General features: G+C 39.6%; 1 protein-coding gene across 1 annotated transcript in view; it reads left to right on the forward strand.

Moving 5' to 3' along the window:
* Nucleotides 1-27,691, forward strand: part of rims2a (regulating synaptic membrane exocytosis 2a) — a 454,274-nt gene that overhangs the window by 314,825 nt on the left and 111,758 nt on the right. The window contains exons 22-23 of the mRNA XM_060900221.1: nt 15,602-15,640; nt 16,933-17,039. Of these exons, the coding sequence (XP_060756204.1) occupies nt 15,602-15,640; nt 16,933-17,039 (146 nt within the window). The remainder of the gene's footprint in view (nt 1-15,601; nt 15,641-16,932; nt 17,040-27,691) is intronic.

Consider the following 27,691-nt stretch of genomic DNA (forward strand, 5'->3'; position numbering starts at 1 on the left):
ATCCATCTTTCATTTGCCTCATGATATGATGCTATGATACCTTCATCCATTTGTGCTTCTGTGCTTTGTGCCTTCATCACAACCATCCATTGCTTCTGTCTCTCACCATTCCCGCAGATGAAGACCAGGAACCTGTATATTACTCCTCTTCCATTCAGTCATCATTTGACCCAGAAGCAGGTGTGTCTTCCTGAGAATCCTCCAACTTTCCATCTGCTTTTTCACTTTTTCATGTTTTAGACAGAAGCTCCATTTTTTTTACATTTCTACTGGCTTGGTGATTTCTGCGTAGGAGAAACATACGCACTCATGCCATGTTGGCGTAGGGCTTTGTTTCCAGCAGATTGCTCTTCCTTCATCCCTCCATCTGCTTGCGTTGCTCCCTGTCCGCCGTGTGTCACATGATGCTGCTTTTCCGAGCCTGCGTCTCTCACTTCACTGCCTACACGCACTACTGACTCCCTGCTGCTTAGGTCAGCTGTTCTAGGCTTTTAGAGACTTTTGCCGTTTATTGACAAACGCGCACTAGCAGTGACATTTAGTAGTTAATATTAATTATTTCAGCACAGAAATAGAACATAGATACACTCCTGGGAATGTGTGAGAACATGACCAGGCTTAATTATGGACTAAATTACAGTGTGAGCTGGTGGTGTGCTGTTAAGGGCTTGAGATTTTTAACAGTATCTATAACAGTTTAGTAAAATAAACATCTAAGCTTGGCTAAGAATTTTGTTTTTAAAAAAAAAGTATTTTGAGTGTGTTTTTTGTTCTGTGCTCGTCTCGTCATCCTGTGTATGAAAGACTATGAGGGGAGACCAGCAGCCAACGGGAGGAAAGGCAAGTGTCGAGTGAAGTATAAAGTGTGGATTGCAGTGCATCTATTTTCATATTTTTAGATTCCTAAATATCTTTAGCTGGAGTGTGTGTGTGTGGGTGTGTGTGTGTGTTCACTCTGTCTCATTTTCTCGCTTCTAGGTCAGTTTGAGTTTTTTTTTTTTTCTGACGCAATTTGAATGCGGATGATGGTTGCAGTGAATACATCTCACACATCATCACTTTAATTCCTGCCTGCGCAGTAAAGTGACGTGTGTATTTATAAATGCACAATGCCGTGCATTCTATAAATGGCATCGAGCCCAGGTACTCTTTACATAGCCTGGTTGAAATAACTGACACATTCTATACAGATTGTTCGTTTTACATTTAAAGGAGCAGTATGTCATGTTTCAAGACAGGGATAAAGCCTCTGTGAGATGAATAATGATGCAGTAATTCTAAATAAAACTGAATATACAAAGCAGTCATATAATCATAGGAAATCAGGCTTTTTATATTGAAATAATGGACAAATTCTGAACGCACTGTTTGGATTAGATTTAACTCTTTACCCCTTAATGATGACATATGACAACCCCGTGTATATCCCATAATGACAACATATAATGCCTTGTCTAAAACCTTGTCTTTAGACTTTTTTTCTTGTAAATACGTTCTCAGGGTGAACAGTATATACTAGTACATCTCAAAAAATTAGAATATTGTGAAAAAGTTCAATATTTTCCATCAGTTATTTAAGAAAGTGAAAATGTTATATATTATAGACTCATTACACATAAACTAAAATGTTTCAAGCATTTTTCTATTTTAATTTTAATCAGTATGGGATACAGTACAAAAACATAAAAAAACCATCTCAAAATATTAGAATATTTCATTTCGAGTTTGAGTAAAACAGTATGAACACAGTGTATCTCTCGGTCTAGTTCAGTACACACAACCACAATCATGGAGAAGACTGCTGACTTGACTGTTGTCCAGAAGATGATCACTGATGCCCTCCACAAGGAGGGTAAGCCACAAAAGGTCATTGCTGAAAAGGGTGGCTGGAAAAGGTGCACAAGCAACAGGGATGGCCGCAGTCTTGAGAGGATTGTCAAGAAAAGTTGATTCAAGAACTTGGGAGAGCTTCACAAGGAGTGGACTGAGGCTGGTGTCAGCGTATCAAGACCCATCACGAACAGACATCTTCAAGAAAGGGGATACAACTTTCACATTCCTAATATCAAGCTACTCCTGAGCCAGAGACAATGTCAGAAGTGTCTTATCTGGGCTAAGGAGAGAAAGAAATGGACTGTTGCTCAGTGGTCCAAAGTCCTCTTTTCAGATGAAAGTACATTTTGCATTTAATTTGGAAATCACGGTTCTAGAGTCTGGAGGAAGAGTGGAGAGGCACAGAATCCAAGGTGTTTGAAGCCCAGTGTGAAGTTCCCACAGTCTGTGATGATTTGGGGTGCCATGTCATCTGCTGGTGTTGGTCCACTGTATTTTATCAAGTCCAAAGTCAACACAGCCATCTACCAGGAGATTTTAGAGTACTTCATGCTTCCATCTGTTGACGAGCTTTTTGGAGATGCTGATTTCCTTTTCCAGCAGGACTTAGCACCTACCCACAGTGCCAAAACTACTACCAAATGGTTTGCTGACCATGATATTACTGTGTTTGATTGGCCAGCCAACTTGCCTGACCTGAACCCCATCGAGAATCTATGGGGCTATTGTCAAGAGGAAGATGAGAAACACCCGACCCAAAAATACAGATACGCTGAAGGCCACTATCAAAGCAACCTGGGCTTCAATAACACCTCAGCAGTGCCACAGACTGATCACCTCCATGCCACACCGCATTGATACAGTAATTCATGGTAAAGGAGCCCCAACCAAGTATTGAGTGTACAAATGAATATACTTTTCAGAAGTTGGACATTTCTGTATTGTAAATCCTTTTTTTGACTGATCTTAGGGAATATTCTAATAATTTGAGATACTGGATTTCTGATTTTCATGAGCTATAAGCCATAATCAAAATTAAAACAAAAAAAGGCTTTAAATATTTCACTTTACATGTAATGAATATAGAATATATGAAAGTTTACCTTTTTGAATTAAATTATGAAAAAAAGGAACTTTTTCATGGTATTCTAATTTTTTGAGATGCACTAGTACATATACAAGGGTGGCTGTAGCAACTGCTTTAAGGGGTAAAGAGTTAAAGGGGCAGTTAGTACTTTTTATGAACTACAATTGCATTGTTCCTTCTCCTCTGTGAAGATGATATATGCTTCAAGACTCGCCTTTTTTAAAGACTAATGTTGTAGAGATTTGCAGCTCAGTTTCAGCTGGGGTCGAAAATCATTTCTGGGTCAAAAAAGATGTAAAAAGGAAGCTGAAAAAAAAAACCCTAGGCAGATTTATTTCATGGAAATATTGCAAAGCACAGTTTTGCGAGTGTGTTTTTGAATTTAGATTATTGTTATAGTTGTAGAAACACATTCAAACATTACAGACTGCACCTTTAAAGTCACAATACCTCAGAAAACAGGAAAATCTAATTATATTTTATATTTGTGTATATATTTTAAAACTAAATGCTTTTTTTTAGTTATGGCATTGCAAATTATGACATTGTTATTTGTCATCACAAATTTTTGCACTAAATTTTTTTAATTTAGTGATATTATGGGACGCAATTTTAATAAATCATATAATTATGCCATTTGATATGTACTGGTAATGGCAAAACAAAAGTATTTAAAATATCACGGGTTTTTTATTTAGATATGGTTATGGTCATTCAATCCGAAATTATTTTAACTTAGAAATCATTTTTTTAATTTTTATTTTTCTCATAAACCTGTAAACCACTGGCTGGTCCAGGTTTACATTCCTCACTATTGAATATTCAGAGTTAATTTGATGCTAATTTACTATTATTTGTACTCCAGTACTTACTGAAAATTATGCTGGAAGAGAAATGCATCTTTACAAGGTTAACTTCAAAACAGTTTTGGGTTTTTTCCCTGGCCTGCACATTTTTCTGTTGCAGTTCCAACAGTTGCCCAGTAGATGGAGCAAAATGCTTCAATGAAAGGAGCTGTTCACTGTTTAGCAGTGCTGAATTTGTAATATGCTATCCAATGTATCAAACCTGCGAGTAGTATCAATGATAATCAGCCCGAACTTTAATTGCTGTATCACAGCATGACATCTGTTATAATTAATTACTAAGAAACTGATTATGACTCATTCACATAATTAACTCAGAACTGTATTTTTTTTAAGCCATTGGATTGCATGAGTGTTATGTCATCATTCAAAAAGCAGATGGTTCAGTTTATAAAGGTTGCCAAAGCTAAATCAGAGAGGATACGGTGTATACCTGCAGATGGATAGATAAAACATGCACATTGCTGTACACTGCATACACACTGTTTTGTTTTTGTTTGTTTTTCCTGCCCATGTTGTCCATACTGATTATGCATCATACAGAGGTGACGTGGGAGGACCAGCGGCACATGCACAATGGTTTGGCCCACCATAACGGCCGACTGCTGCCTTGGGTTCCGCCAGGTTGGTCCTGCCCTGATTGGACCTCAGCTTGCTGTGTGTGCTTTCATCTTTGTTTCTTCTCTACAACACTTCATATCCAACTGTTATCCAAATGCACATAAATCGGTTACACAGTCAATTACACATGTACTCGAAATAAAGATACAGTATACTCTTAAAGCATTCATATAATCAAAAGAACTCAGGAATTTCTATAAATAATATCAAGCCCTGATTCATCTTAGACTGAGTAACACCTTCTGAACACAATTTATATTAAATTTTATAATTAAAGCGGCAGTTTGTATTTTTTAACTCAACAAGGGGAATTGCATTTGTGTTGCAATTTTCCCTTCTGGTAAAAGACATACACCTTAAGATTTTCCCTTTTTTTAAAGACAGAAATAAAAGAAATTAGTGACTGTTTTCCAGCTTATGGGAAACAGAATTTCTGGGCCAGAAAAAATGTCAACAGAAAGCTAAAAATGAAGAAACTAGCCACATTGTTGAGAAGGAAACATTGCAATGCACAGTTTTTTTTTTTTTAGCTAGCTTTGATTTTAGATCTTTATTACAGGGCTAGAAGTATGTACAAACATTTCAGACTGCACCTTTAAAGTCTAGAATCTTAAAAAAAACTAAAAACTAATCATATTTTTGTTGAAAATGGTTTTTCAAAGTAAACACTGCCTCATTTATGTCAGAGTTCAAAATGATTATATGAGGAAAAAAATGGATCCTTGAGCAAATTGCAAAACAGACCTATTTTATATATATATATATATATATATATATATATATATATATATATATATATATATATGTATATATATATATATATTAATGCATTCAATCATAATTGATTTTGAACTTATGAATCAGTTCTTTATTTTTATTTTTCTCACTGAACCTATGGCCCGAGTGTGGAAAGAATAAAATCAGAAATCAGAAGCGAGGGCTAAAGAAAGTGCTGGAACACAGACATTCTACGAGGAAAAGTCACGATGCACTCGGATCAGATAGAATGCTAAAGTCGTTCAATTAAAACACATGACTAATCAGTACAGCTAACCACATCAACAGGTAACAGCATGAACAATGAATCAGACTTTAATGGTTTGATTTCTTATTTAATTAAACATAATCACGCAATAACTCTTATAAGTGAGCCGTGATCGCGCATATGCTATAAGTAAAGAGTTGTGTAGTCGTAAGAAACCAGGGTTGAAGGAAATGTTAAGTTTTACAAATTGTGTGTGTGTGTGTTAGAGATTACAGATGGGACATTATTCTGAACATGGGACAGTCAACATATTATGATTGAATTAGTTAGTTAGTTAGTTAGTTAGTTAGTTAGTTAGTTAGTTAGTTAGTTAGTTAGTTAGTTAGTTAGTTAGTTAGTTAGTTAGTTAATCATAATTTCCTTATAAAGGTACAAACTTTTCCTCTCATTGACTCTGGTGCAGTAATCACAAACTCCCCATTAAGTCTACAGTTGAATGCAAAAGTTAGCACACCCTTCATTTCCAAATTCCAGTGGGTAAACCATTTAAAATGCGTGCCCCAAGGAGGGGGGAAAACACACACACACACACACACACACACACACACACACACACACACACACACACAAAACATCAATGGCTCTAATGCATAATTGAACTATAATTCATTCTAATGCGAGATTCAGTCCAATACATGCACTTGCTTTGAACCAGTTCATCTTTCTTATTTATTTTTTTCTTTTATCTAAATAACATTATGAAGATCAGTATTTTGCTCCTGACTTCAATTTACCATATGTAATGTTTATTATTATACACACAGGACGCTTGTTCGATGGAATAAAAACATGTGTTCTATTCCCTTCTAGTGGGTTTCATTCATTCAGTTTGATAGCATGCAATATTGTTAGCATATCACTTATCCTACGTGTATTACGTCACTCTACCCAATGGAGAATGAACATTGAATATGGTTTACGTATTCAATGCTTGCATGGTTGTCAAGACAACATAACGTCACACGTTGGAGCTGATGCGAATATCCAGTGAGAAAGTTTTCTGCTGCGCATGTGCACAAGCATTTATTTGTTCGCCGGGAAAGAGAAAGATGCGTTGAACACCTGAAAGGCTACCAAAACTTCATTAGATATTCTTCATGCATATTTGCAAGAGAAAAACATACCAATGGACATCAAAAAACTGGAAAAGAGAGTGTGTATGTATAATAATAATAATAATATTGGTTGTCTTTTTTTTCATGGTATATCAGATATATTCCATTCAGCTACTCGTCTTTGACTTGTTCAGTATCATGCTAGCTGAATGGAATATTTCTGATATACCATGGAAAAAAAGCCAGCCAATATTATTTAAATATTCAGGAGAAAAGATGGTACCTAAACTTTTTGTTTGTTTGTTTTTTATGAGTGATTCCACGCTTATGGGTACTGAAATGGGGACATGAACTTATTTTTAAAAATTCACCTAAAACCATTTCTTTTTTTACCATCAGGTCACAAAACATGTAATCTTTAATGAATGATATGTTAAAAGATAACTTTAATTTTCTGAGATGTAATAAAAACATATTTATATGCCAAAGTCAAGCCTATGAGTTCCAAAATGATGTCTGTTCCATTACTTCTGTTACGATTGTCCATCTCGCGTCTGTTACAAATTAATTACAATCTAGCTATATACCATGTTAATCTTATTGAAAGAATGTGTATGTTTATTCTACTACACATGTTTATTAATTATATTTGCTAAAACATCACCTTCCTATGTTTCAAAAAGTAATTCTACATTGTTAAAATTGAGAATATATATGTCCACAACACTTCTGTTACGTTCTGACTTTGGCATATAAATATGTTTTTATTACATCTCAGAAAATTAAAGTTATCTTTTAACATATTCATATCATTCATCATAAAAAAGAAATGGTTTTAGGTGAATTTTTAAAAATAAGTTCATGTCCCCATTTCAGTACCCATAAGCATGGAATCACTCTTATAATTTTTGTCTTTTGTTTTATTTTTATGCACAAACAATGGTGGCTGCAGTTTTTGCACTCAGCCTTGGCTGAATAATATTAAATCTTTTTTCTGATAAATAACTTTCATTCACATTTTGGCCATTATTATGCAAGAAATGCAGTGTCCAGAACTCTGTGTGATACAGAGAGGAAAATGTCCAGATTACAGAATGACAGGGAGAATTTAGAGATGAAGTACAACGGAGGACTTTGTACATTAGATCATATTAGATTTTGTACCAGTACCCAAGCTGCGTGTCAGATTAAATCTCTTGCTTAGCTGCTGGTTATCCGTGTTATGTTGACACATTTAGGATAATGAAAATAAATGTGCAACTCGATTGCTAGAAGCTTTTGGCTGCGGTAAGAGTGCAACTGATTACTGGAACTGAGCAAGGTCATCGAAAATGTGTCGATTGTGATTGCGGAGATCTCATAAACGTCCCTCTTGTCGAGTCAGTATTAGCCGTGCTGTTGTGCTTAATGGAACCTTGTTCCCTTGCTTGTGGTTTGACACAGTAAACAAATTGATTTCCAAATGAAAATGTTCCTCAGGGCTACACACTTTCGCTCACTTTGCCATAGCAACATGGCCATGCTCAGCCGTTTGCTTGCGGATTTCATTTATCTCATTCGGTTCAGAGGACGTTCGAGGGGTTGAGTCATTGCTTGGTAAAATCTTCTTTGAGATTGAACTCATTGACCTGATCTCAAAAGGGTCAATGTGGACATCAGAATAATGTCTTAACGTATATCAGAGCTGATGTGGTAATGTAAGTAATAAGGCAAAGCCAATCGGATGTCTCGGTAGCTGTCTTGTGAAAAAACAGGTTTTGACCATAATTGGGATTTTTTGCATATTCTTGGGTTTCAGTCATGTGACTTTCCTTAGCAGTTTTACTGGAAGTGAAATAGTTGGTGGTCTAAACAGCTGCCATAGTGCAAACAACTAGCAATAACTTATCAGAGTATACTTGTAATCTAGAAGCCACTGCTCGCTTTAGATATATCCAGAAGATTGCTGTGTGCAATGGAATCGACCCCTACAGTCTGGGAAAGAAGGATTTGTCATACGATCTCGAAAACTACCCTTCAGTCGAGTTCCCCGACATCTCGAACTATCTGGTGTTGCAGACGTCCTTCTACACCGCAAAACAGATGAAAGTGTGGAAGAGTATGGAGGCTTACAACTTTTTTGTATGTGGCTGGGTAAAGGACCTCGCTATCAAGTCGCTGCCGAATGAATCCTGTATTGTTTTTGCCCGTGTAAGTATGTTTTTTTAAAGCTTTTCATTCACGTCTTTACAATGAAGCGCTACAAGTTGAAGTGTAAATAAATAGCAGTTGGCTTGATTCTCACTTGTGTTGGCTCTTATCTCTCAGGCAAATCATTCACAAAGATCATCAGAAACCCCTTTAAAGACCTGGATCTTAGTTAAACAAGACGGAGAAGTGATCACGGCACAGTGTAACTGTATGGCTGGGGAAGAATTTTGTCACAACCTTCATGCATATGGACTTTGTGAGGAGTAAACAAAGAAACGGCTGGGGACTTTAGCGCTTCGTGACAATAACGACACATAAGAAAAGTACTTGGAAAACACTAAGGACATAGCTGAGAGGGATACAAACCTGTCACCAAGTGATCACTGCAAACTCGAGCATGCTTCGACTCGGCTCCCTTCGATTTCAGTGAGAGGTTCAAAAGCCACCTTTCTCGATGTCTTTTTGTGAAATCCTGTGTTTGTTCACCCTTTTTTATTAGTTCACGGGGAACCCTGAAGAAACTTTTATCAGTTTCATGGTTTGATCGATTCGAACAACCTAAAACAGCGCAAGCGTAAGGCACTTTTCATGCGAGCAATGCACCTTCTCCGCACAAACACTTTGTCAACTGAGCTTTGGTAGACCACCAGCTAAAGTTTTGAATAACTGATGAGGTGGATGTGACGTCACGTGAAACCCAAGAATAACATGCGTTGGAAAAAGTACGTCCCCAAAATTATGTCAATGGGGTTTATTTATTTACTTTTTTATTTACTCTCAAATCTTGCCTAAAGGTGACTTGAGGTAAATAAGGAGCCAATTGAAAATAGCCATTATGTGTAAAGATGGGGAAACCATGGCCTAATGGTTAGAGAAGCAGTAGCTTTGGGACCAAAAGGTTGTTGGTTCAATTCCCTGGACCAGCAGGAATGGCTGAAGTGCCCCTGAGCAAAGCACCTAACCTCTAACTGCTCCCCAGGCTGCTCTGTATGTCACTCTGGATAAGAGCATCTGCTAAATGTAATGTAATGTTTTGTTTGCTAGCTGAGTGTTCTTCATCTTTGGATATGCGCCATACAAAAATGGATGTAAGCCAAATCGAGTCAGCTTATAAAGCATTGGTTGAGCCTTAGCATTTGCAATTTTTGACATGTTGCTCTGGCAAACTGAATACACGTTTCAGACCAAATTTACTCAAAAGCTAATTCACTGAAGGGGAAAGGACACAGGACGCGAAAGACGCATTTGCTTCTGGTAGGGGTTGTTTTTTTGCTCCATGCCAACTTTGTCTTGATAAACTATAGTTGCTTTCAGACCAGAACGGTTCTTGGGACGTATTGAGAGGAACTACCAATTGGGACACTCCCTGAGAACTACATACCTTCAAGGGCTTTTTTTTTCTGCTTGCATTTGTACCACCAGTAGGAACGCTGAAGTAACGTAAGCCAGCTTGCTAGCATGATATTTGCAGGAAATACAAGCGAAGATTTTTACATTTTGCTTTTGACGCAAATGAAAATCATGCATTTTCTCCATCGCATATATGCTCAAAAAAGCCTGGACTTCACTGTTGGTCTATTTATCTCTGTGGGGTTTTTTTCTTTTAATTTTTAACGCTAAGTTTCAGAGCTGGTGTTTACACAACTAATGTTTGACATGGATTTTTAAAAATGGCAGTTGCTGGTGTTGCATGGGCTCATACTCGACCAATCAGCATCCATGTACATCACTCATGGTTCCTCTTGTGTTGGGAGAGAACCTACCCTGAAGTAGGAGCTAAAAAAAAACCTCAAAACAGCATTCTACGAACTACTTTCGTTCGGAGTTCCTTCAGTTGGGACACACAAAAAAGTGGGAACTTCCTCCAACAGTTCTAAGATGTATGAAAATGGTCCTCAGGTCCAAAAGCATCTCATGAGTTCTTGAGCCTTGGCCTTGTGAGACAATAGATACTGAGTGACTACCAGATCTTTGCCTTGATGTTTTCTTCCTGCAGTAACAAATACAACCATCTTCAAATATCAAACATTTGAGATCTGGACATGCCACAGATGGGTGGGTGTCTGAACACTAGTGGAAAACTGAAGCCAAATCTCTACAAATCATTTTTTGAACTCATGTTCTGTCTTTTTACAAGTTGAGATGACCTTGTTATTTCTCTGATAATGGTAACCGTGTTTTTATAGGAGCTATTTGATGTTAAATTAATCCCCTTCAGACTAAAAAGATGAAAACTAAAACACAAAATGCATGAAACATTGAAAAAAAAAGACGCAAGGATTCTACTCGTGGTGATGCACGTTGTCCTCACATGATTTCAAGAGCTTTGTGCTCCGCTTATGATGTATGATAGCTGCAGATAGCAGAGCTCATTATAACTGTTACCAAATCAAAAAAAAGAATGAAAAAAAGAGTACTATAAGCAGATTTGGAATTGTAATATTCCATAATAGTATATCGACAGAGCGATTTGAATATGCATAGGTAAGAGTGCTGTCCAATTAGTGTCATGCATTGCCTAAAGGACCACTCGAGAGTGTGTGTGTGTGTGTGTGTGTAGGGAGCTATTGTTCTCCGGTTTTCTCTTTGTTTAGGGCTTTTGGAGCAGGTTTTGCTTCCACAGAGTTACACAACCTTTCTTGGGTGGAGCGTCTTCCTGTCCTTTCTTCTCTGCCTCTCTCCTTTTTTTTCCCTCTCTATCCTTCTCTCTTCAGGTCTCTTGGGCTCTATGTCTTCATTTGTGCTCTGTCTATTAACATCACTTTAACATTTCCAGAAGATTCTTCCTCAGCACGTCACTGATGTCACCTCTAAACTCTGCCTCATTTTGTGACTTTTCCCTTTAATTTTTTTGTGTTACTGTTGTTGTTGTTGTTGTTGTTGTGGTTGTTGTATTGTTGTCTTAATGTTACCCCCTTTCCTATACCCTAACCTCGACACCTTCCATACTTTTTAACACTCCTTCTCGGCGCACACACACACACACACGCACACACACACACCCTCTTACACTCATGTCCTCTGTGTTTGTGTTTGTGTATTGTGTGTGTGTGATGTGACCCCTCCCCTACTTACCACAATAACCCTCCTTCCGAAGACACGGAGTCGACTACTTGGACAAACTCAGGTCTGTCTTCACTTCTTCTCTGCTCCTTCTTTACTCTTTGCACTTCTTCCTCTTCTTCCTCACTCATGCCCATTACTGCTTCAGCTCAAAAAGGATCTGAAGTGTGTATGTGTGTGTATGATATATGTGGGTGTATGTCGCCACAATCTTAGCTGTCTGGTCACACAGTCTTGCTCATCTGGCCGTACATCTGGAACTTGTTTGATTTGATTTGGTGTAATATACAGCAGCAATTTCTTAGGTAAGGAGGCAGGTGAACTATAACTGAGAGCTGCAAATTTGCAATTGCCATTACTTCTTTATTGCTCACCCTTCTTTAAGGTAACTCCGAGACCCTCGGTTGAGCTTGCCACAATGACAAAAAAAACCCACCTCAACTTATTCGAGAATACTATGGAGCCCTGACATAGTATGTCCGACTCGTGCCCTAATTTTAAGGACTCGTGACTTGACTTGGACTCGTACTCGTGCATTAACTGCATTTGGACTCGTAAATTGGAGACGAGGACTTGGATTTTTTCTTTATTTTTTGTAACATGCCATAATAATTTGGCACAAGATATTTATATCTCCATTCATTTTTATACTAATTTCGTGCAAGAGTGTCACACCTGTGCACCTTGGCGTGTGCATCAGATAGACTCTCTGGTACACTCCGGACAGCACGCACACCAAGCGGACACTCTTGTGCACCGTAAACAACTCGCACCTGCACAGGATTAAGGCGCAATCAGCGCACCGATAAAAAAAATTGTGAAAACACACTTAATTTGCAAAGTATTGAACTGTGTTGCGGGCGGCACGGTGGTGTAGTGGTTAGCGCTGTCGCCTCACAGCAAGAAGGTCCTGGGTTCGAGCCCCGAGGCCGGCGAGGGCCTTTCTGTGTGGAGTTTGCATGTTCTCCCCGTGTCCGCGTGGGTTTCCTCCGGGTGCTCCGGTTTCCCCCACAGTCCAAAGACATGCAGGTTAGGTTAACTGGTGACTCTAAATTGAGCGTAGGTGTGAGTGTGAATGGTTGTCTGTGTCTATGTGTCAGCCCTGTGATGACCTGGCGACTTGTCCAGGGTGTACCCCGCCTTTCGCCCGTAGTCAGCTGGGATAGGCTCCAGCTTGCCTGCGACCCTGTAGAAGGATAAAGCGGCTACAGAGAATGAGATGAGAACTGTGTTGCTGACATATTACTGAGCCTGATTTCCTTGTTTGGTTTCCTGATCCCTGATTTCCTGTTTCTTGTCTTTGATTCTGCCGAGTCTACGATAGCCTGTTTGTGCCTCGCTCGACCTATTGCCTGTTTCACCGTTTTACGATTTTGCCTGCCATTCTGGATTGTTTACCGTCGTCACTTGCATTAATAAACACACCTCCTGCACTTACATCCGTCTCCCAACCATCTCTGACAGAATACTTCACACTCCCTGATAAAGAGAAGCACGTTCACCTGTTCATACGGCATGTTCAGGAAAAAAACTAATGTTAATGGCACTAAAACAGCCACCGTCAAATGGTGCAGTTGGAATCTTGTTCTTGGACTTGACTTGAAATTTTTTTTAATGACTTGAACTTGACTCAGACTTGAACACTGGGGACTCGGACTTGAGGTTTAGTGACTCGACTACAACACTAATGTGTATATACACCGATCAGCCAAAACATTATGACCACTGACAAGTGAAGAAGTGAATATTATTGATTATCTCATTACAATGGCACCTGTCAAGGGGTGGGATATATTAGGCAGCAAGAGAACAGTTAGTATTTGAAGTTGATATGTTGGAAGCAGGGCAGCACGGTGGTGTAGTGGTTAGCGCTGTCGCCTCACAGCAAGAAGGTCCAGGTTCGAGCCACGTGGCCGGCGAGGGCCTTTCTGTGTGGAGTTTGCATGTTCTCCCCGTGTCTGCGTGGGTTTCCTCCGGGTGCTCCGGTTTCCCCCACAGTCCAAAGACATGCAGGTTAGGTTAACTGGTGACTCTAAATTGAGCGTAGGTGTGAATGTGAGTGTGAATGGTTGTCTGTGTCTATGTGTCAGCCCTGTGATGACCTGGCGACTTGTCCAGGGTGTACCCCACCTTTCGCCCGTAGTCAGCTGGGATAGGCTCCAGCTTGCCTGCGACCCTGTAGAACAGGATAAAGCGGCTAGAGATAATGAATGAATGAATGTTGTAAGCAGGAAAAATGTGCAAGCGTACAGATCTGTGTGACTTTGATAAAGGCCAAATTGTGATGACTAGATGACAAGGTCTGAGCATCTCCAAAATGGCACATCTTGTGGGGTGTTCCTGGGATGCAGTGGTTAGTACCAACCAAAAGTGGTCCAATTTTGGCTCATTGATTCGCATGGGCCATGAAGGCTCACCCATATGGTCCAATCCTACAGAACAGCCACTATAGCACAAACTGCTGAAAAAGTTAATGCTGGCTAAAACAGAAAGGTGTCGTATGTGCTAACCTTTGTGCCCCATGTAAATCAATGAGCCTTTGACACCTATGATCCTGTCACCGGTGCACCGGTTGTCCTTCCTTGGACCACTTTTGATAGGTACTAACCACTGCATACCAGGAACACCCTACAAGATGTGTCATTTTGGAAATGTTTAGACCCAGTCAACTAGCCATCACAATTTGGTCCTTATCAAAGTCACACAGATCCTTACGCTTGCCCATTCTTCCTACTTCCAACACATCAACTTCAAGAACTGACTGTTCTCTTGCTGTCTAATATATCCCATCCCTTCCTTGACAGGTGCCATTAATCAATGTTATTCACTTCTTCACCTGTCAGTGGTCAGAATGTTATAGCTGATCGGTGTATATACTAATTCATTTTACTAACTTGTTCTCTTGTATTAATTAAATTGTGGCCAATTTTAATATTTATTAAAATGTGGCCATGTTGTCCTCATGTCCTTATTGTTGAATCATAGCCATGCAGGCTCCATGCTGTCCATACTATCAGAGGCCTAAATGAGAGTGATGCATTAATAAAGAGCAGGCTGTGCTATTCAGAACGAATTATTAAAACGAGGAAACGAATAGATATTGCAGGGACGAATTCGTAAAACTTGGCCACAAAATATGTATGTATATATACACACACACTAACACTTAATGTACCACAAGCTGGCCTAGTGGTTAGCGTGTCTGCCTCACAACCAGGAGATTGCAAGTTCTACTTGCAGTTGGGTCATAAATAAGTAAATGTTATTATTATTAATCTTGTTGGAACTGTTGAATTGTAGTAAAGTTAATAAACAGATTGAAAACTGTTTCTAGAAGCCTCTGTCACAGTTTCCTCCCTCCTCTTTTTGATTTGCTCATTCTTTCCTGTATTGAAAGGCCATGCAAGCTATTTTGATCCCTGTCATGAAGCCACACTAACAAAATCTTGACAGCCTTTCTCAGAGCTCCACATTTCACCTTCTCGGTTCCATGTTCTTGATCTAATCTTTGTTCTTCTTTATCCTGTCACAGTGTAATTGCATTGGCCATATAGTAGCTTGGCAATGGATAGATTATATTAACCGTTATCAGGTTTAATATAATCAGGTTTCAGTCATGCAGTCAGTGGTTCCAATCAGTGGAAACTGGCTTCATATCAGTATCGTCGATAAGTCAGTATCAGTGACCTGCTGATATTTTATTATCCTGAAATTATCCATGTGAGATTTCTTGACGCTGTTTCTTGTCTAATTTAGGCTGTAATCACTCATTGACTGCTTTGTTTTCCTTCCTTTTTTCTCCTACATCTTGCTTCACATCACCATCTTTATATATGCAAAGTAGAGAGAGAGAAAACGAGCCCAGAGAACAGAAACGAAGGTAGGCCAGATGTTTTTTGGCATCACTGATGCCAAAAAAGACAGATTTCCGGTGAGGAAATCGAGCCGGAATGTTGTTTTCATGGAAACTGTAATGCAAGCGATACTGCTGTTAAGTTTATGGTTCAAGATCATTTTCTTTCTATGACTAAATTCATAATAATGAATATGGAGATAGTAAGGAAAGTTAATTACTGTTCTTTAGACTGAATTGGGAATATCAGATATGACACAGTACTTGTGCATACCATTGAAAAACTAAAATTATTTTCATTTCTGTGCTAAATTCCGACAGAATTACTTTAGAAATCATATAAATTACTAATAATATACTTATTTGTTCAAAGTACAACTGCCCTCTGTTCATGGATTGATATTTTTTCCGCCAGCAAATTCATTAATTCAGCATTTTCTGGGACATTAAAGATGGATTTGCAGATTGATTTCATGCTGAGCTGAAAATGAGAATATCCAACCTTCTCACAGCTTAGCAGCTTGCACAATGTGCGAAATGTTTGGGTTTTTTTTAATTCCTTTTGAATTGAACCTGCTGAAATCCAAGACTCAGCATAAAGCAGCACAAATGCTCCAGTAGAGCATTTTTTTTTCTTCCTTACAATACAAGCAAAAGCTCACAAAGAAAGTGATGAAAATGGATTTTTGGAGTCTTTTGGGCTTTTGAAAGGAACTTAAGCGAATTGAATATATTGCATCTTTTGTTATTTCAATTGGCGCATCTTTTTTGTCGTCTTACAATTTTTCAGAGTTGAATGAACTCAAGATTTAACTGGAGTCCATGATGGGCAGATAGGGTGCCAATATTTTCCCAAACATATGCTTTCTTCCATTATAGTAATGAAGGCGGCTTATTATTAAATGTTGGACTTCAGAAAATGCTCCGTTTACTTGTACTTGTTTACATTGTGTAGCATTTTCATCAGATAACGTGAACCGAATGATGGCATTACCTTTAAATCTGTCCAAAATATGGATGATATCATGCTCCTTTTTTTATCTTTATCTTTATCAGTCTTTATCTGTGGCACACAGACACTCCCACATGCTGATCACACACCATCACGTTCTCAACTGAGCTAGTAATAAGGCCTGTTTTAGTTTGCCCTGCTTTTACCATCCCCCACACCAAGCATTATCAGGCTTTATAACCACTTTCTTCCCCACACCCCAACACACACACACACACACACACACACACACACACACACACACACACACACACACACACTTATAACACACTCTTTCCTATATACTTACCACTGTTTTGTCCGGCAGGTGCTTTGGATGTGGAGGAAAGGACACGGCAGATTAAGCTGAAGGTGGAAAAGTATAAGCAGGGAGCAGGCTCTGACTCCCGCCTGGAGCAAGACCACCGCTCAAAGGCAAGTCACGGAGCTACGTGTATGAACATACAAATCAAGCAGCTGCTCATTCATGCAGATCTCCAATCAGCCAATAATGTGTCAGGACTACAAAGCATAAAATCATGCAGATGCAGGGTTCAGTTAATGTTCACATCAAACAAGGATGAAATCTGATCTCGGTGACTTTGGCTGTGACCTGGTTGTTGGCGCCAGATGGACTGGTTTGAGCCCAACCAAGTGCTCCAATCAAGTGGCCCATAAGTGTATATTCTTTGAATAGTGCACTCAGTTTAGTGTACATCCATCACTTCCAAATAAAATACCCCAAAGCATGAACGAGTGAGTGGGGCACCACGGTGGTGTAGTGGTTAGCACTATCGCCTCACAGCAAGAAGGTTCTGGGTTCGAGCCCAGCAGCCGGCGAGGGCCTTTCTGTGTGGAGTTTGCATGTTCTCCCCGTGTCAGCATGGGTTTCTTCCGGGTGCTCTGATTTTCCCCCACAGTTCAAAGACATGCAGTTAAGTTAACATGGGGCGGCTTTGGGCTGAAGCGCCCTTGAGCAAGGTACCTAATCCCTAACTGCTCCCTGGGCGCTGTAGTATGGGTGTGTGTGCGGGAGTGATTTCAGACACAGCATACAGTATACCTAAGTACCAATTCACACTGGTCTGTGTCATGCAGCACATACACTGACACGTGCTTCAATACTCACTGTCCTGCATATTTGACACATCTCAGGGTTTTTTTTTTCTCAGCAGTTTCTTCCCTGTGGCAGTGAGATTACTCAACACCCTGCTCCCCCCAACACTCATCTAGGCTTGTCAAACACCAAATCCAGCATGACTAAATATACTGCAACCTCACTATAACAAACTCCTTGAGAGACGTCCAAATAGTCCGTTATTCCACAAAGTTCGTAAAACTGAAATGGACCCACACCAAATTGTCACACCAAACGTGATATGCAAAATTTTCGGCACATTTCTTATCATGGATTTCTCCTTCTGAGTCAGTATTGCAGTTCACTGACTGAGTTAAAGGATCACAAATGGATACGATGGTTTCTTTGTCTGTTATGGTAATGATGGAGGTCACCGGTGTATTGTTGTCAATGTCCAATCACTGACTTGCTATGTTTTCTAGATCTTCACCATTCAGTTCATTTTTGTGTTGCAAATCACAGATGATGTCATTTATATCATGCCACAGGGCTGGGTGGGTGGGATGGTATAAAAATGCTGCCAGTATAGATAGTTTTCACATGACGTCACAGAGTCGGGGATTCCCTAGTGACGGCCATCTTGCGGGTCAAGCTTACCGTACGGGTCACTGAGCACGCATTGTAACGCGCGAGTACAAAGTCTTCAAAAGAACCCAAGCAGGCTATTTAAAGCTAGCAATGGTGCACACCTGTTGTATTCACGGCTGTCGTAATAGGTCAGATGATGACGTCAAGCGGAGCTTTTATGGAATTCCCACTGTACGGGAGCACGAAGGTGAGCAAACAAAGAAACTCAGCAACAAAGGAGAAATCTATGGCTTGCAAGAATCAACCGCAAGGATTATCAGCCTTCCAAACACAGCAAAGTCTGCTCCGATCATTTTATAAGTGATAAGTTATAAACAATCAATTGTGTTTAAGTTTGTTTTTGGAAACCAAAACATCATGTAAACAGTCTCTGGAGAATGCCTAACTGGAACCGCTGAGTGTACGTTTACATTGTAATGTACACTTAATAGGGCTGTAACGATATGCGTATCGAAATCGCGATACGCAGAGCCACGATCTGTATCGCGATACAAAAAGGCAGAATCGCGGTACACCCTTTCAAACTTCTCCTCAGCCCAAAAACAGAGGCACTTCCAAACTTCAATTTATGAATACTTTACTTTTTATTTAAATTACATTTTAAACTTACTTAAATTACTTTTATTTTTTTATATCTATTAGTAAGTCGTTTTTTCGCCGACCTGCGACAATCATCTGCGAGTCACGCAACGTCCACACTCGCCACTGGCAGAGCATTCATTTCTTTTAAGCGGTCGCCATTCTGGTTGCGACGCGGGGAGCGAATCTGTAAACAAGCAGCTCATTGGCTGGCTAGGTGTGCCACAAGCCAATCACTTGACCGGAAAGGCATGCAGTGTTGCCAGATTGGGCAGGTTTAGGTGCTTTTTGGCTGGTTTTGAACATATTTTGGGGTGGAAAACATTAGCAATATCTGGCAACACTGAAGGCATGTCTGCTTGGGCGGAAGCCTTCTGCGGCAGTTACATTTTGACACGCGAGCAATGTTTCACCATAAAAATTCCGTAATTTCCATCTGTTTTCCGCGATCACAGAAAATCATTGGCCCTATGAGAGTGAGACAGTGAGAGAGCCACCCCCCAAAAAAAAATCTTAACGGATTTACACGATTTGGAAAAATGACTTTTTCAGAACCGAAAAAACCAGAGCTTCCGGCTCAACAGTATTATTTTGAGAAATAAAACAATCTTTGGATATACATTTGTTCATTTTTGCATACATATTACTCATTCTCTGCAGTGGTCTGAATTATTTGTTATTAAATAGTTAATGTAAGTAAGTAAATGTTAATAAGTCAAATTTACTACTTTAAAAAAACATTTTTAAAAAAATCGTGGGCGTATCGAATCGTGGGTCAAAAATCGCGATACGAATCGAATCGTGAGTTGGGTGTATCGTTACAGCCCTAACACTTAATATCGCTCGTTTGTCACGTTTATATTTGACACTTGTCACTTCACTCACGCAAGGGTCATTTTTGAAAAACATTTTAGGTCTATGGGATGCAAACAGCGCCCCCCCCCAAAAAAAAAATCGGATCTGCGCAGCCGTGAAAAAGGCGGCATCCGCCAAAAGGCGCGCTGTTTGCATCCCAATGCATAACATTCAACAGTCTATTTAATGCTAGAATATATAAAGTTGTATATACAGCCTTTAAAGTTTGATGAAGTCAGTTTCAGGCTTTGGAGCAGGCTTTGGCAGTTTCAGGCTTTGGCAGCCCTGCATAGTCACTTGAAAATGCATCTTTGTCCACTTCGTAGGGGTCAATTCCCCCAATCAAGGCCAGTTTGGCTGCATACCGTTGTCGTGAGATGTCGTCTAATGTATCTATATACTTCTGTTTGCTTGATTTTGCCGACATTGATCTTTATTTTAGAAAACTGACTATATAACTTCATAAATTCGTCCGAGATAGCGTAGCCGGTTATGGCGATGGTCCGTTTTGTTTGACCCACAAGATGGCGGCTGGAGGGCATTCCCCGGAATGTCGTGACATCAGTGAAAACTATCTATACTTTAACTAGGTGTTAAGTTTAGCCGTATTAGCAGTTGTTTTGTCTTTTTATCGATCCTTTGATCACCGTTCTCCATAATTGTTAGTGATCAACACCTAAGTGAGGCTCATTAACAAGTTAACATCTTGCTAATTTGACTGTGGTCTTGACTACTTATTGTTTGTCTCTGGGAGGGAAAAAGAACGCATGGCTCAGTCATATAAACAGGCAAATGATGCTGTAATTGCAGGAAGAGTGTTTTTTTTTTTCAAACAGGCAGGCAAACAATCCAAAAACGTAAGACAAAGGCAGGATTGTGAAATGGGCAATGATCAAGCAAGACACGACCAGAGTGATGGAGGGAAGGAATACACAAATGCACAAAACAAAGTCAAAGCCAGTAAGGCAATACACAAGATACAATACAATACACAAGATACAAGGCTTGGTAATGTGAGACACTTGGTACAGCGTGTATACCTCACCAAGTCTGTGTTTAGAGATTCCTTCTCAGCATGTACTGTGATTGCGCTCTAATCAGGAACAGGTGCAGAGTAATTAATTCAAATGGCGCTGCGCGCTCTGAGTGCAAGCATGTGTGGATGTGACACAGTGATGTTTTTTTTTTGAAGACTCCGACTCATGGTCACTAAAGGCGGAGGACACAAACTTTGTTATATGCGAAAGTTTGTAGTAAGAGTTTGTTATAGTGGGATTGCAGTGTTGTATTCGAGTCACTAAACCTCAAGTCCGAGTCCAGTCTCGAGTCCCCAGTGTTCAAGTCTGAGCCAAGTCCAAGTCATTAAAGAAAATTTCGAGTCAAGTCTGAGTCGAGTCCACTATTGATCTGAGTCGAGTCCGAGAAAAAGACTCCGACCACACCATTTGACGGTGGCTGTTGCTGCCTTTATGCAAAACTGTCTCTACTACTGTGTTGGACTCGCGTTACTGCTTGACTGCCCCATTTTAGTTAATAGACTACAGATAAAAAGCTTGTTCATTGTTCAGCAAGCCCTGCCCACTATCACCAGGGTAAATAACATGAGAGAAGGTTAACACTAGCTAGTCCATCGGTTAGCAAGCCCCACTATCAACAGAGCAATGAACAAAGTGTGACACTTATTTCTCTGGGTGGAGTCTTGCCAAATGACGATTGAAGTTCGAGGTTGTCCCCGTCGTCTCCTCTATAGTTCTTCTACATTTGGAACACCAGTGCATTTTTCCCACCGCACGAGAAGTCTGTATAAGCAAAGCGGACAATCCTAGGGGCTTCTCTCCAGGCATTTTAGCGCCATTAATGTTAGTTTGTTGAGGTATGAACAGGTGAATGTGCATTCTCTTGCATGAAATTAGTATAAAATTAATGTAGATATAAATATCTTATGCCAAATTATTATGGCATGTTACAAAAAATAAAGAAAAAAATCTGAGTCCTTGTCTCCAATTTACGAGTCCGAGTCCTAGACTCGAGTACTAAGCCTGGCGTACTGCACACCTGCACTTTATAAAGTAAACTTTAAAAAATACTAAACATATTGCTGCTGCTCTACCAGTAGTTTTGCATACTGTTATTTGTTACACCATGATTCTGGAGAAACTGCATTTCGTTCCAGTGTGCACAGGAATGTATCGAGGAATGACAATAAAATCCCACTTGACTTCACTTAAGTGAGGCATAAACGCCATGTGATTGCGTACAGATTTAACACATTTCCACTTTCCCCTGTGCACATCCATGAACCAGTTAACACCATTTTTACAAAAATACTTCATTCTAACTCCACTAATTGCACCTTTACAGTTCACGTCGCCTAATTTTTTAAAACAGACCAATATTGAGTCATATAAAGTGGGTTAATACAATGTATACTAACTTTATCTTGGTGCACTCTGACCTGTGAAACCACAAGCCACAGAATTTTGAGACAATGGAAACCATGTGGATTCATGTGGACTGTAGTCTAATTGGTCGGTTAAGAAAGTGGAGGAGGCACTAAGTACAGTTAGGTCCATAAATATTTGGACAGAGACAATATTTTTTCTAATTTTGGTTCTGTACATTACCACAATGAATTTTGAACAAAACAATTCAGATGCAGTTGAAGTTCAGACTTTCAGCTTTAATTCAGTAGGTTGAACAAAATGATTGCATAAAAATGTGAGGAACTAAAGGATTTTTTTAAACACAATCCCTTCATTTCAGGGGCTCAAAAGTAATTGGACAAATTAAATAATTGTAAATAAAATGTTCATTTCTAATACTTGGTTGAAAACCTTTTGTTGGCAATGACTGCCTGAAGTCTTGAACTCATGGACATCACCAGACCCTGTGTTTCCTCCTTTTTAATGCTCTGCCAGGCCTTTACTGCAGCGGTTTTCAGTTGCTGTTTGTTTGTGGGCCTTTCTGTCTGAAGTTTAGTCTTTAACAAGTGAAATGCATGCTCAATTGGGTTGAGATCAGGTGACTGACTTGGCCATTCAAGAATATTCCACTTCTTTGCTTTAATAAACTCCTGGGTTGCTTTGGCTTTATGTTTTGGGTCATTGTCCATCTGTATTATGAAACGCCGACCAATCAGTTTGGCTGGATTTGAGCACACAGTATTTCTCTGAATACCTCAGAGTTCATCCGGCTGCTTCTGTCCTGTGTCACATCATCAATAAACACTAGTGACCCAGTACCACTGGCAGCCATGCATGCCCAAGCCATCACACTGCCTCCGCCGTATTTTACAGATGATGTGGCATGCTTTGGATCATGAGCTATACCATGCCTTTGCCATACTTTTTTCTTTCCATCATTCTGGTAGAGGTTGATCTTGGTTTCATCTGTCCAAAGAATGTTCTTCCAGAACTGTGCTGGCTTTTTTTTTAGATGTTTTTTAGCAAAGTCCAATCTAGCCTTTTTATTCTTGAGGCTTATGAGTGGCTTGCACCGTGCAGTGAACCCTCTGCATTTACTTTCATGCAGTCTTCTCTTTATGGTAGATTTGGATATTGATACGCCTACCTCCTGGAGAGTGTTGTTCACTTGGTTGGCTGTTGTGAAGGGGTTTCTCTTCACCATGGAAATTATTCTGCGATCATCCACCACTGTTGTCTTCTGTGGGCGTCCAGGTCTTTTTGCATTGATGAGTTCACCAGTGCTTTCTTTCTTTCTCAGGATGTACCAAACTGTAGATTTTGCCACTCCTAATATTGTAGCAATTTCTCAGATGGCTTTTTTTTCTGTTTTCGCAGCTTAAGGATGGCTTGTTTCACCTGCATGGAGAGCTCCTTTGACCGCATGTTTTCTTCACAGCAAAATCTTCCAAATGCAAGCACCACACCTCAAATCAACTCCAGGCCTTTTATCTGCTTAATTGAGAATGACATAACGAAGGAATTGCCCACACCTGCCCATGAAATAGCCTTTGAGTCAATTGTCCAATTACTTTTGGTCCCTTTAAAAACAGGGTAGCACATGTTAAGGAGCTGAAACTCCTAAACCCTTCATCCAGTTTTAATGTGGATACCCTCAAATGAAAGCTGAAAGTCTGGACTTTATGTCCATTTCCATTATATAACTATAACTTGAATATGTTTCAGTAAACAGGTAAAAAAAGAAAATTTGTGTCAGTGTCCAAATATATATGGACCTAACTGTATTAAGTTGAAGAATATATTTTTCATTTCTGTTTGGAACAACACTACATATGGTTGCCTAGACTTCACTCCAGTCCACAGCTTATATAATTTAATATATTAGCAAAGAATGACATTTTAAATAACTGGTTCATTCAAAACAGCTCAATATTGTTGACCCCATCCACTTTGTGTGCACATGCGGCCTCAGAAGATTCATTAAATATGGGTCGGTGTCTTGGACAGCTTTCTGTTTTACTGTGCAGCCCCAGCAACAGAACATCTCAACCTACTTTTGTAAAAATAGATTCCTACCTCTCAAGCATCCTGACAGTCTTGTTTAAACTCACCGCGATCAAAAACACCACACGCAGACAAGTTAATTAACAACTTTTTGTGCCGCTTTTGCAAATTGCCCAGCTTCGGATGATTTAAAACACATTTATGGGTAGTGATGCTAGGACAGATTGTCCACTCGACTTCGTAAGAATTCAAAGAATGGACTCTTAGGCATGAAAAGATGCTTGGGGATGTACAGTCTGTTCCCTTCCTGCCAAATAAGTCATGTTTGTGCAGTCTTGCATTGTCTTGTAAAAACGAACCTTATGCTTTGTTTGAAACTTAGGCCTATTAAAAACAGGTCAAGAAAAATCATGTATCATGAAGGACACTGTTTATAATCACAGTGGTGGAGACAGGTTGTCTAAGAAGGCCTCTGTTGCAAAACCAGTGTCTCAATTGCACCATGAACAAAACATTGAGTTTGAATTGTGTCATCTGGAGAGATAAGAGCACTTATGCTGCGTACTTGAATTCAGGAACTGAAGCAACATAAGGATTCCACTACTCATAGTCATAATGTGCTTAACCTCGGCAGTTGATAAATAACTGCTCAAAAACATGGTCACATGGTCGACAAGATATATTTTACTGTATAATACTCTGTGTTTAACTAAAAATCCCATAGCAATTTATGTAGAAAAAAAAATTGACGGTGGAAATAAATCTGTCTAGCCTCATGGAACCTTGCAATCTCAGTAATTATTATCTATACAGGAAACTTTTTCGATGGAATAAAAACATGTTCTATTCCCTTCTAGCGCGTTTCATTCATTTGGTTTGATAGCATGCAATATTGTTAGCATATCGCTTATCCTATATGTATTACATCACTCTACCCAATGGAGAATGAGCATTGAATATGGTTTACGTATTCAATGCTTGCATGTTTGTCAAGACAACATGACGTCACGCGTCTGAGCTGATGCGAATATTCAGTGAGAAAGTTTTCTGCTGCGCGTGCACACAAGCATTTCTTTGTTCACCGGGAAAGAGAAAGACACATTGAACACCTGAAAGGCTACCAAAACTTCATTAGACATTTTTCATACATATTTACAAGAAAAAAAAAAAAAACATACCAATGGATATCAAAAAACTGGAAAAGAGACATGTCAGAGATGTAAAACTTACATGCTAGCGAGCGATTGTGACAATTTGTAAACAAACATGGCTGCCAGGTTTGTTTCGTTAAATATGGAAGATTTTGAGAGAATGTATATAATAATAATAATAATAATAATAATAATATTGGCTGGCTTTTTTTTTTTCATTGTATATCAGATATACAGTGAGGCAAAAAAGTATTTAGTCAGTCACCAATTGTGCAAGTTCTCCCACTTAAAAACATGAGAGAGGCCTGTAATTTTCATCGTAGGTATACCTCAACTATGAGAGACAAAACGAGAAAAAAAATCCAGAAAATCACATTGTCTGATTTTTAAAGAATTTATTTGCAAATTATGGTGGAAAATAAGTATTTGGTCAATAACAAAAGTTCATCTCAATACTTTGTTATATACCCTTTGTTGGCAATGACAGAGGTCAAATGTTTTCTGTAAGTCTTTACAAGGTTTTCACACACTGTTGCTGGTATTTTGGCCCATTCCTCCATGCAGATCTCCTCCAGAGCAGTGATGTTTTGGGGCTGTCGCTGGGCAACACGGACTTTCAACTCCCTCCAAAGATTTTCTATGGGGTTGAGATCTGGAGACTGGCTAGGCCACTCCAGGACCTTGAAATGCTTCTTACGAAGCCACTCCTTCGTTGCCCAGGTGGTGTGTTTGGGATCATTGTCATGCTGAAAGACCCAGCCACGTTTCATCTTCAATGCCCTTGCTGATGGAAGGAGGTTTTCACTCAGAATCTCACAATACATGGCCCCATTCATTCTTTTCTTTACACGGATCAGTCGTCCTGGTCCCTTTGCAGAAAAACAGCCCCAAAGCATGATGTTTCCACCCCCATGCTTCACAGTAGGTATGGTGTTCTTTGGATGCAACTCAGCATTCTTTCTCCTCCAAACACGACAAGTTGAGTTTTTACCAAGAAGTTCTATTTTGGTTTCATCTGACCATATGACATTCTCCCAATCCTCTTCTGGATCATCCAAATGCTCTCTAGCAAACTTCAGACGGGCCTGGACATGTACTGGCTTAAGCAGGGGGACACGTCTGGCACTGCAGGATTTGAGTCCCTGGTGGCGTAGTGTGTTACTGATGGTAGCCTTTGTTACTTTGGTCCCAGCTCTCTGCAGGTCATTCACTAGGTCCCCCCGTGTAGTTCTGGGATTTTTGCTCACCATTCTTGTGATCATTTTGACCCCACGGGGTGAGATCTTGCGTGGAGCCCCAGATCGAGGGAGATTATCAGTGGTCTTGTATGTCTTCCATTTTCTAATAATTGCTCCCACAGTTGATTTCTTCACACCAAGCTGCTTACCTATTGCAGATTCAGTCTTCCCAGCCTGGTGCAGGTCTACAATTTTGTTTCTGGTGTCCTTTGACAGCTCTTTGGTCTTGGCCATAGTGGAGTTTGGAGTGTGACTGTTTGAGGTTGTGGACAGGTGTCTTTTATACTGATAACGAGTTCAAACAGGTGCCATTAATACAGGTAACAAGTGGAGGACAGAGGAGCCTCTTAAAGAAGTTGTTACAGGTCTGTGAGAGCCAGAAATCTTGCTTGTTTGTAGGTGACCAAATACTTATTTTACCGAGGAATTTACCAATTAATTCATTAAAAATCCTACAATGTGATTTCCTGGATTCTTTCCCCCCATTCTGTCTCTCATAGTTGAAGTGTACCTACGGTATGATGAAAATTACAGGCCTCTCTCATCTTTTTTTAAGATTTTTTTGGGCTTTTTCCACCTTTATTGGATAGAACAGTGTAGAGACAGGAAATGAGCGGGAAATTACCTCAGGTCGGAATCAAACCCGGGTTCCTGGATTTATGGTATGGCGCCTTATCTACCTGAGCCATGATGCCCCGCTCTTGCATCTTTTTAAGTGGGAGAACTTGCACAATTGGTGGCTGACTAAATACTTTTTTGCCCCACTGTATTCCATTCAGCTAGCATGATACTGAACGAGTTGAGGACGAGTTCAATGTCATGCTAGCTGAATGAAATATATCTGATATACCATGAAAAAAGCCAGCCAATATTATTTAAGTAATCCAAACAGGGTGCCAATAGACCTTTTTGCCATAACATTAATAAAGTGTGGCTTCTTACTAAAAGGTATTTTTAAGAGATAAACCATGAACACAAGTTATATTCTGATCAGGTAATACAATTAATTTGTGGTTGATTCTAGACATCACAATGCCACAACACGAAAGCTGACATAAAGTCCATTATTTTAGAATACCACCATGTCCCAAAGTCTCTTATTCCTCTGATA

This window comes from Neoarius graeffei, chromosome 19 (assembly GCF_027579695.1).
Source record: "Neoarius graeffei isolate fNeoGra1 chromosome 19, fNeoGra1.pri, whole genome shotgun sequence".
Lineage (NCBI taxonomy): Eukaryota > Metazoa > Chordata > Actinopteri > Siluriformes > Ariidae > Neoarius > Neoarius graeffei.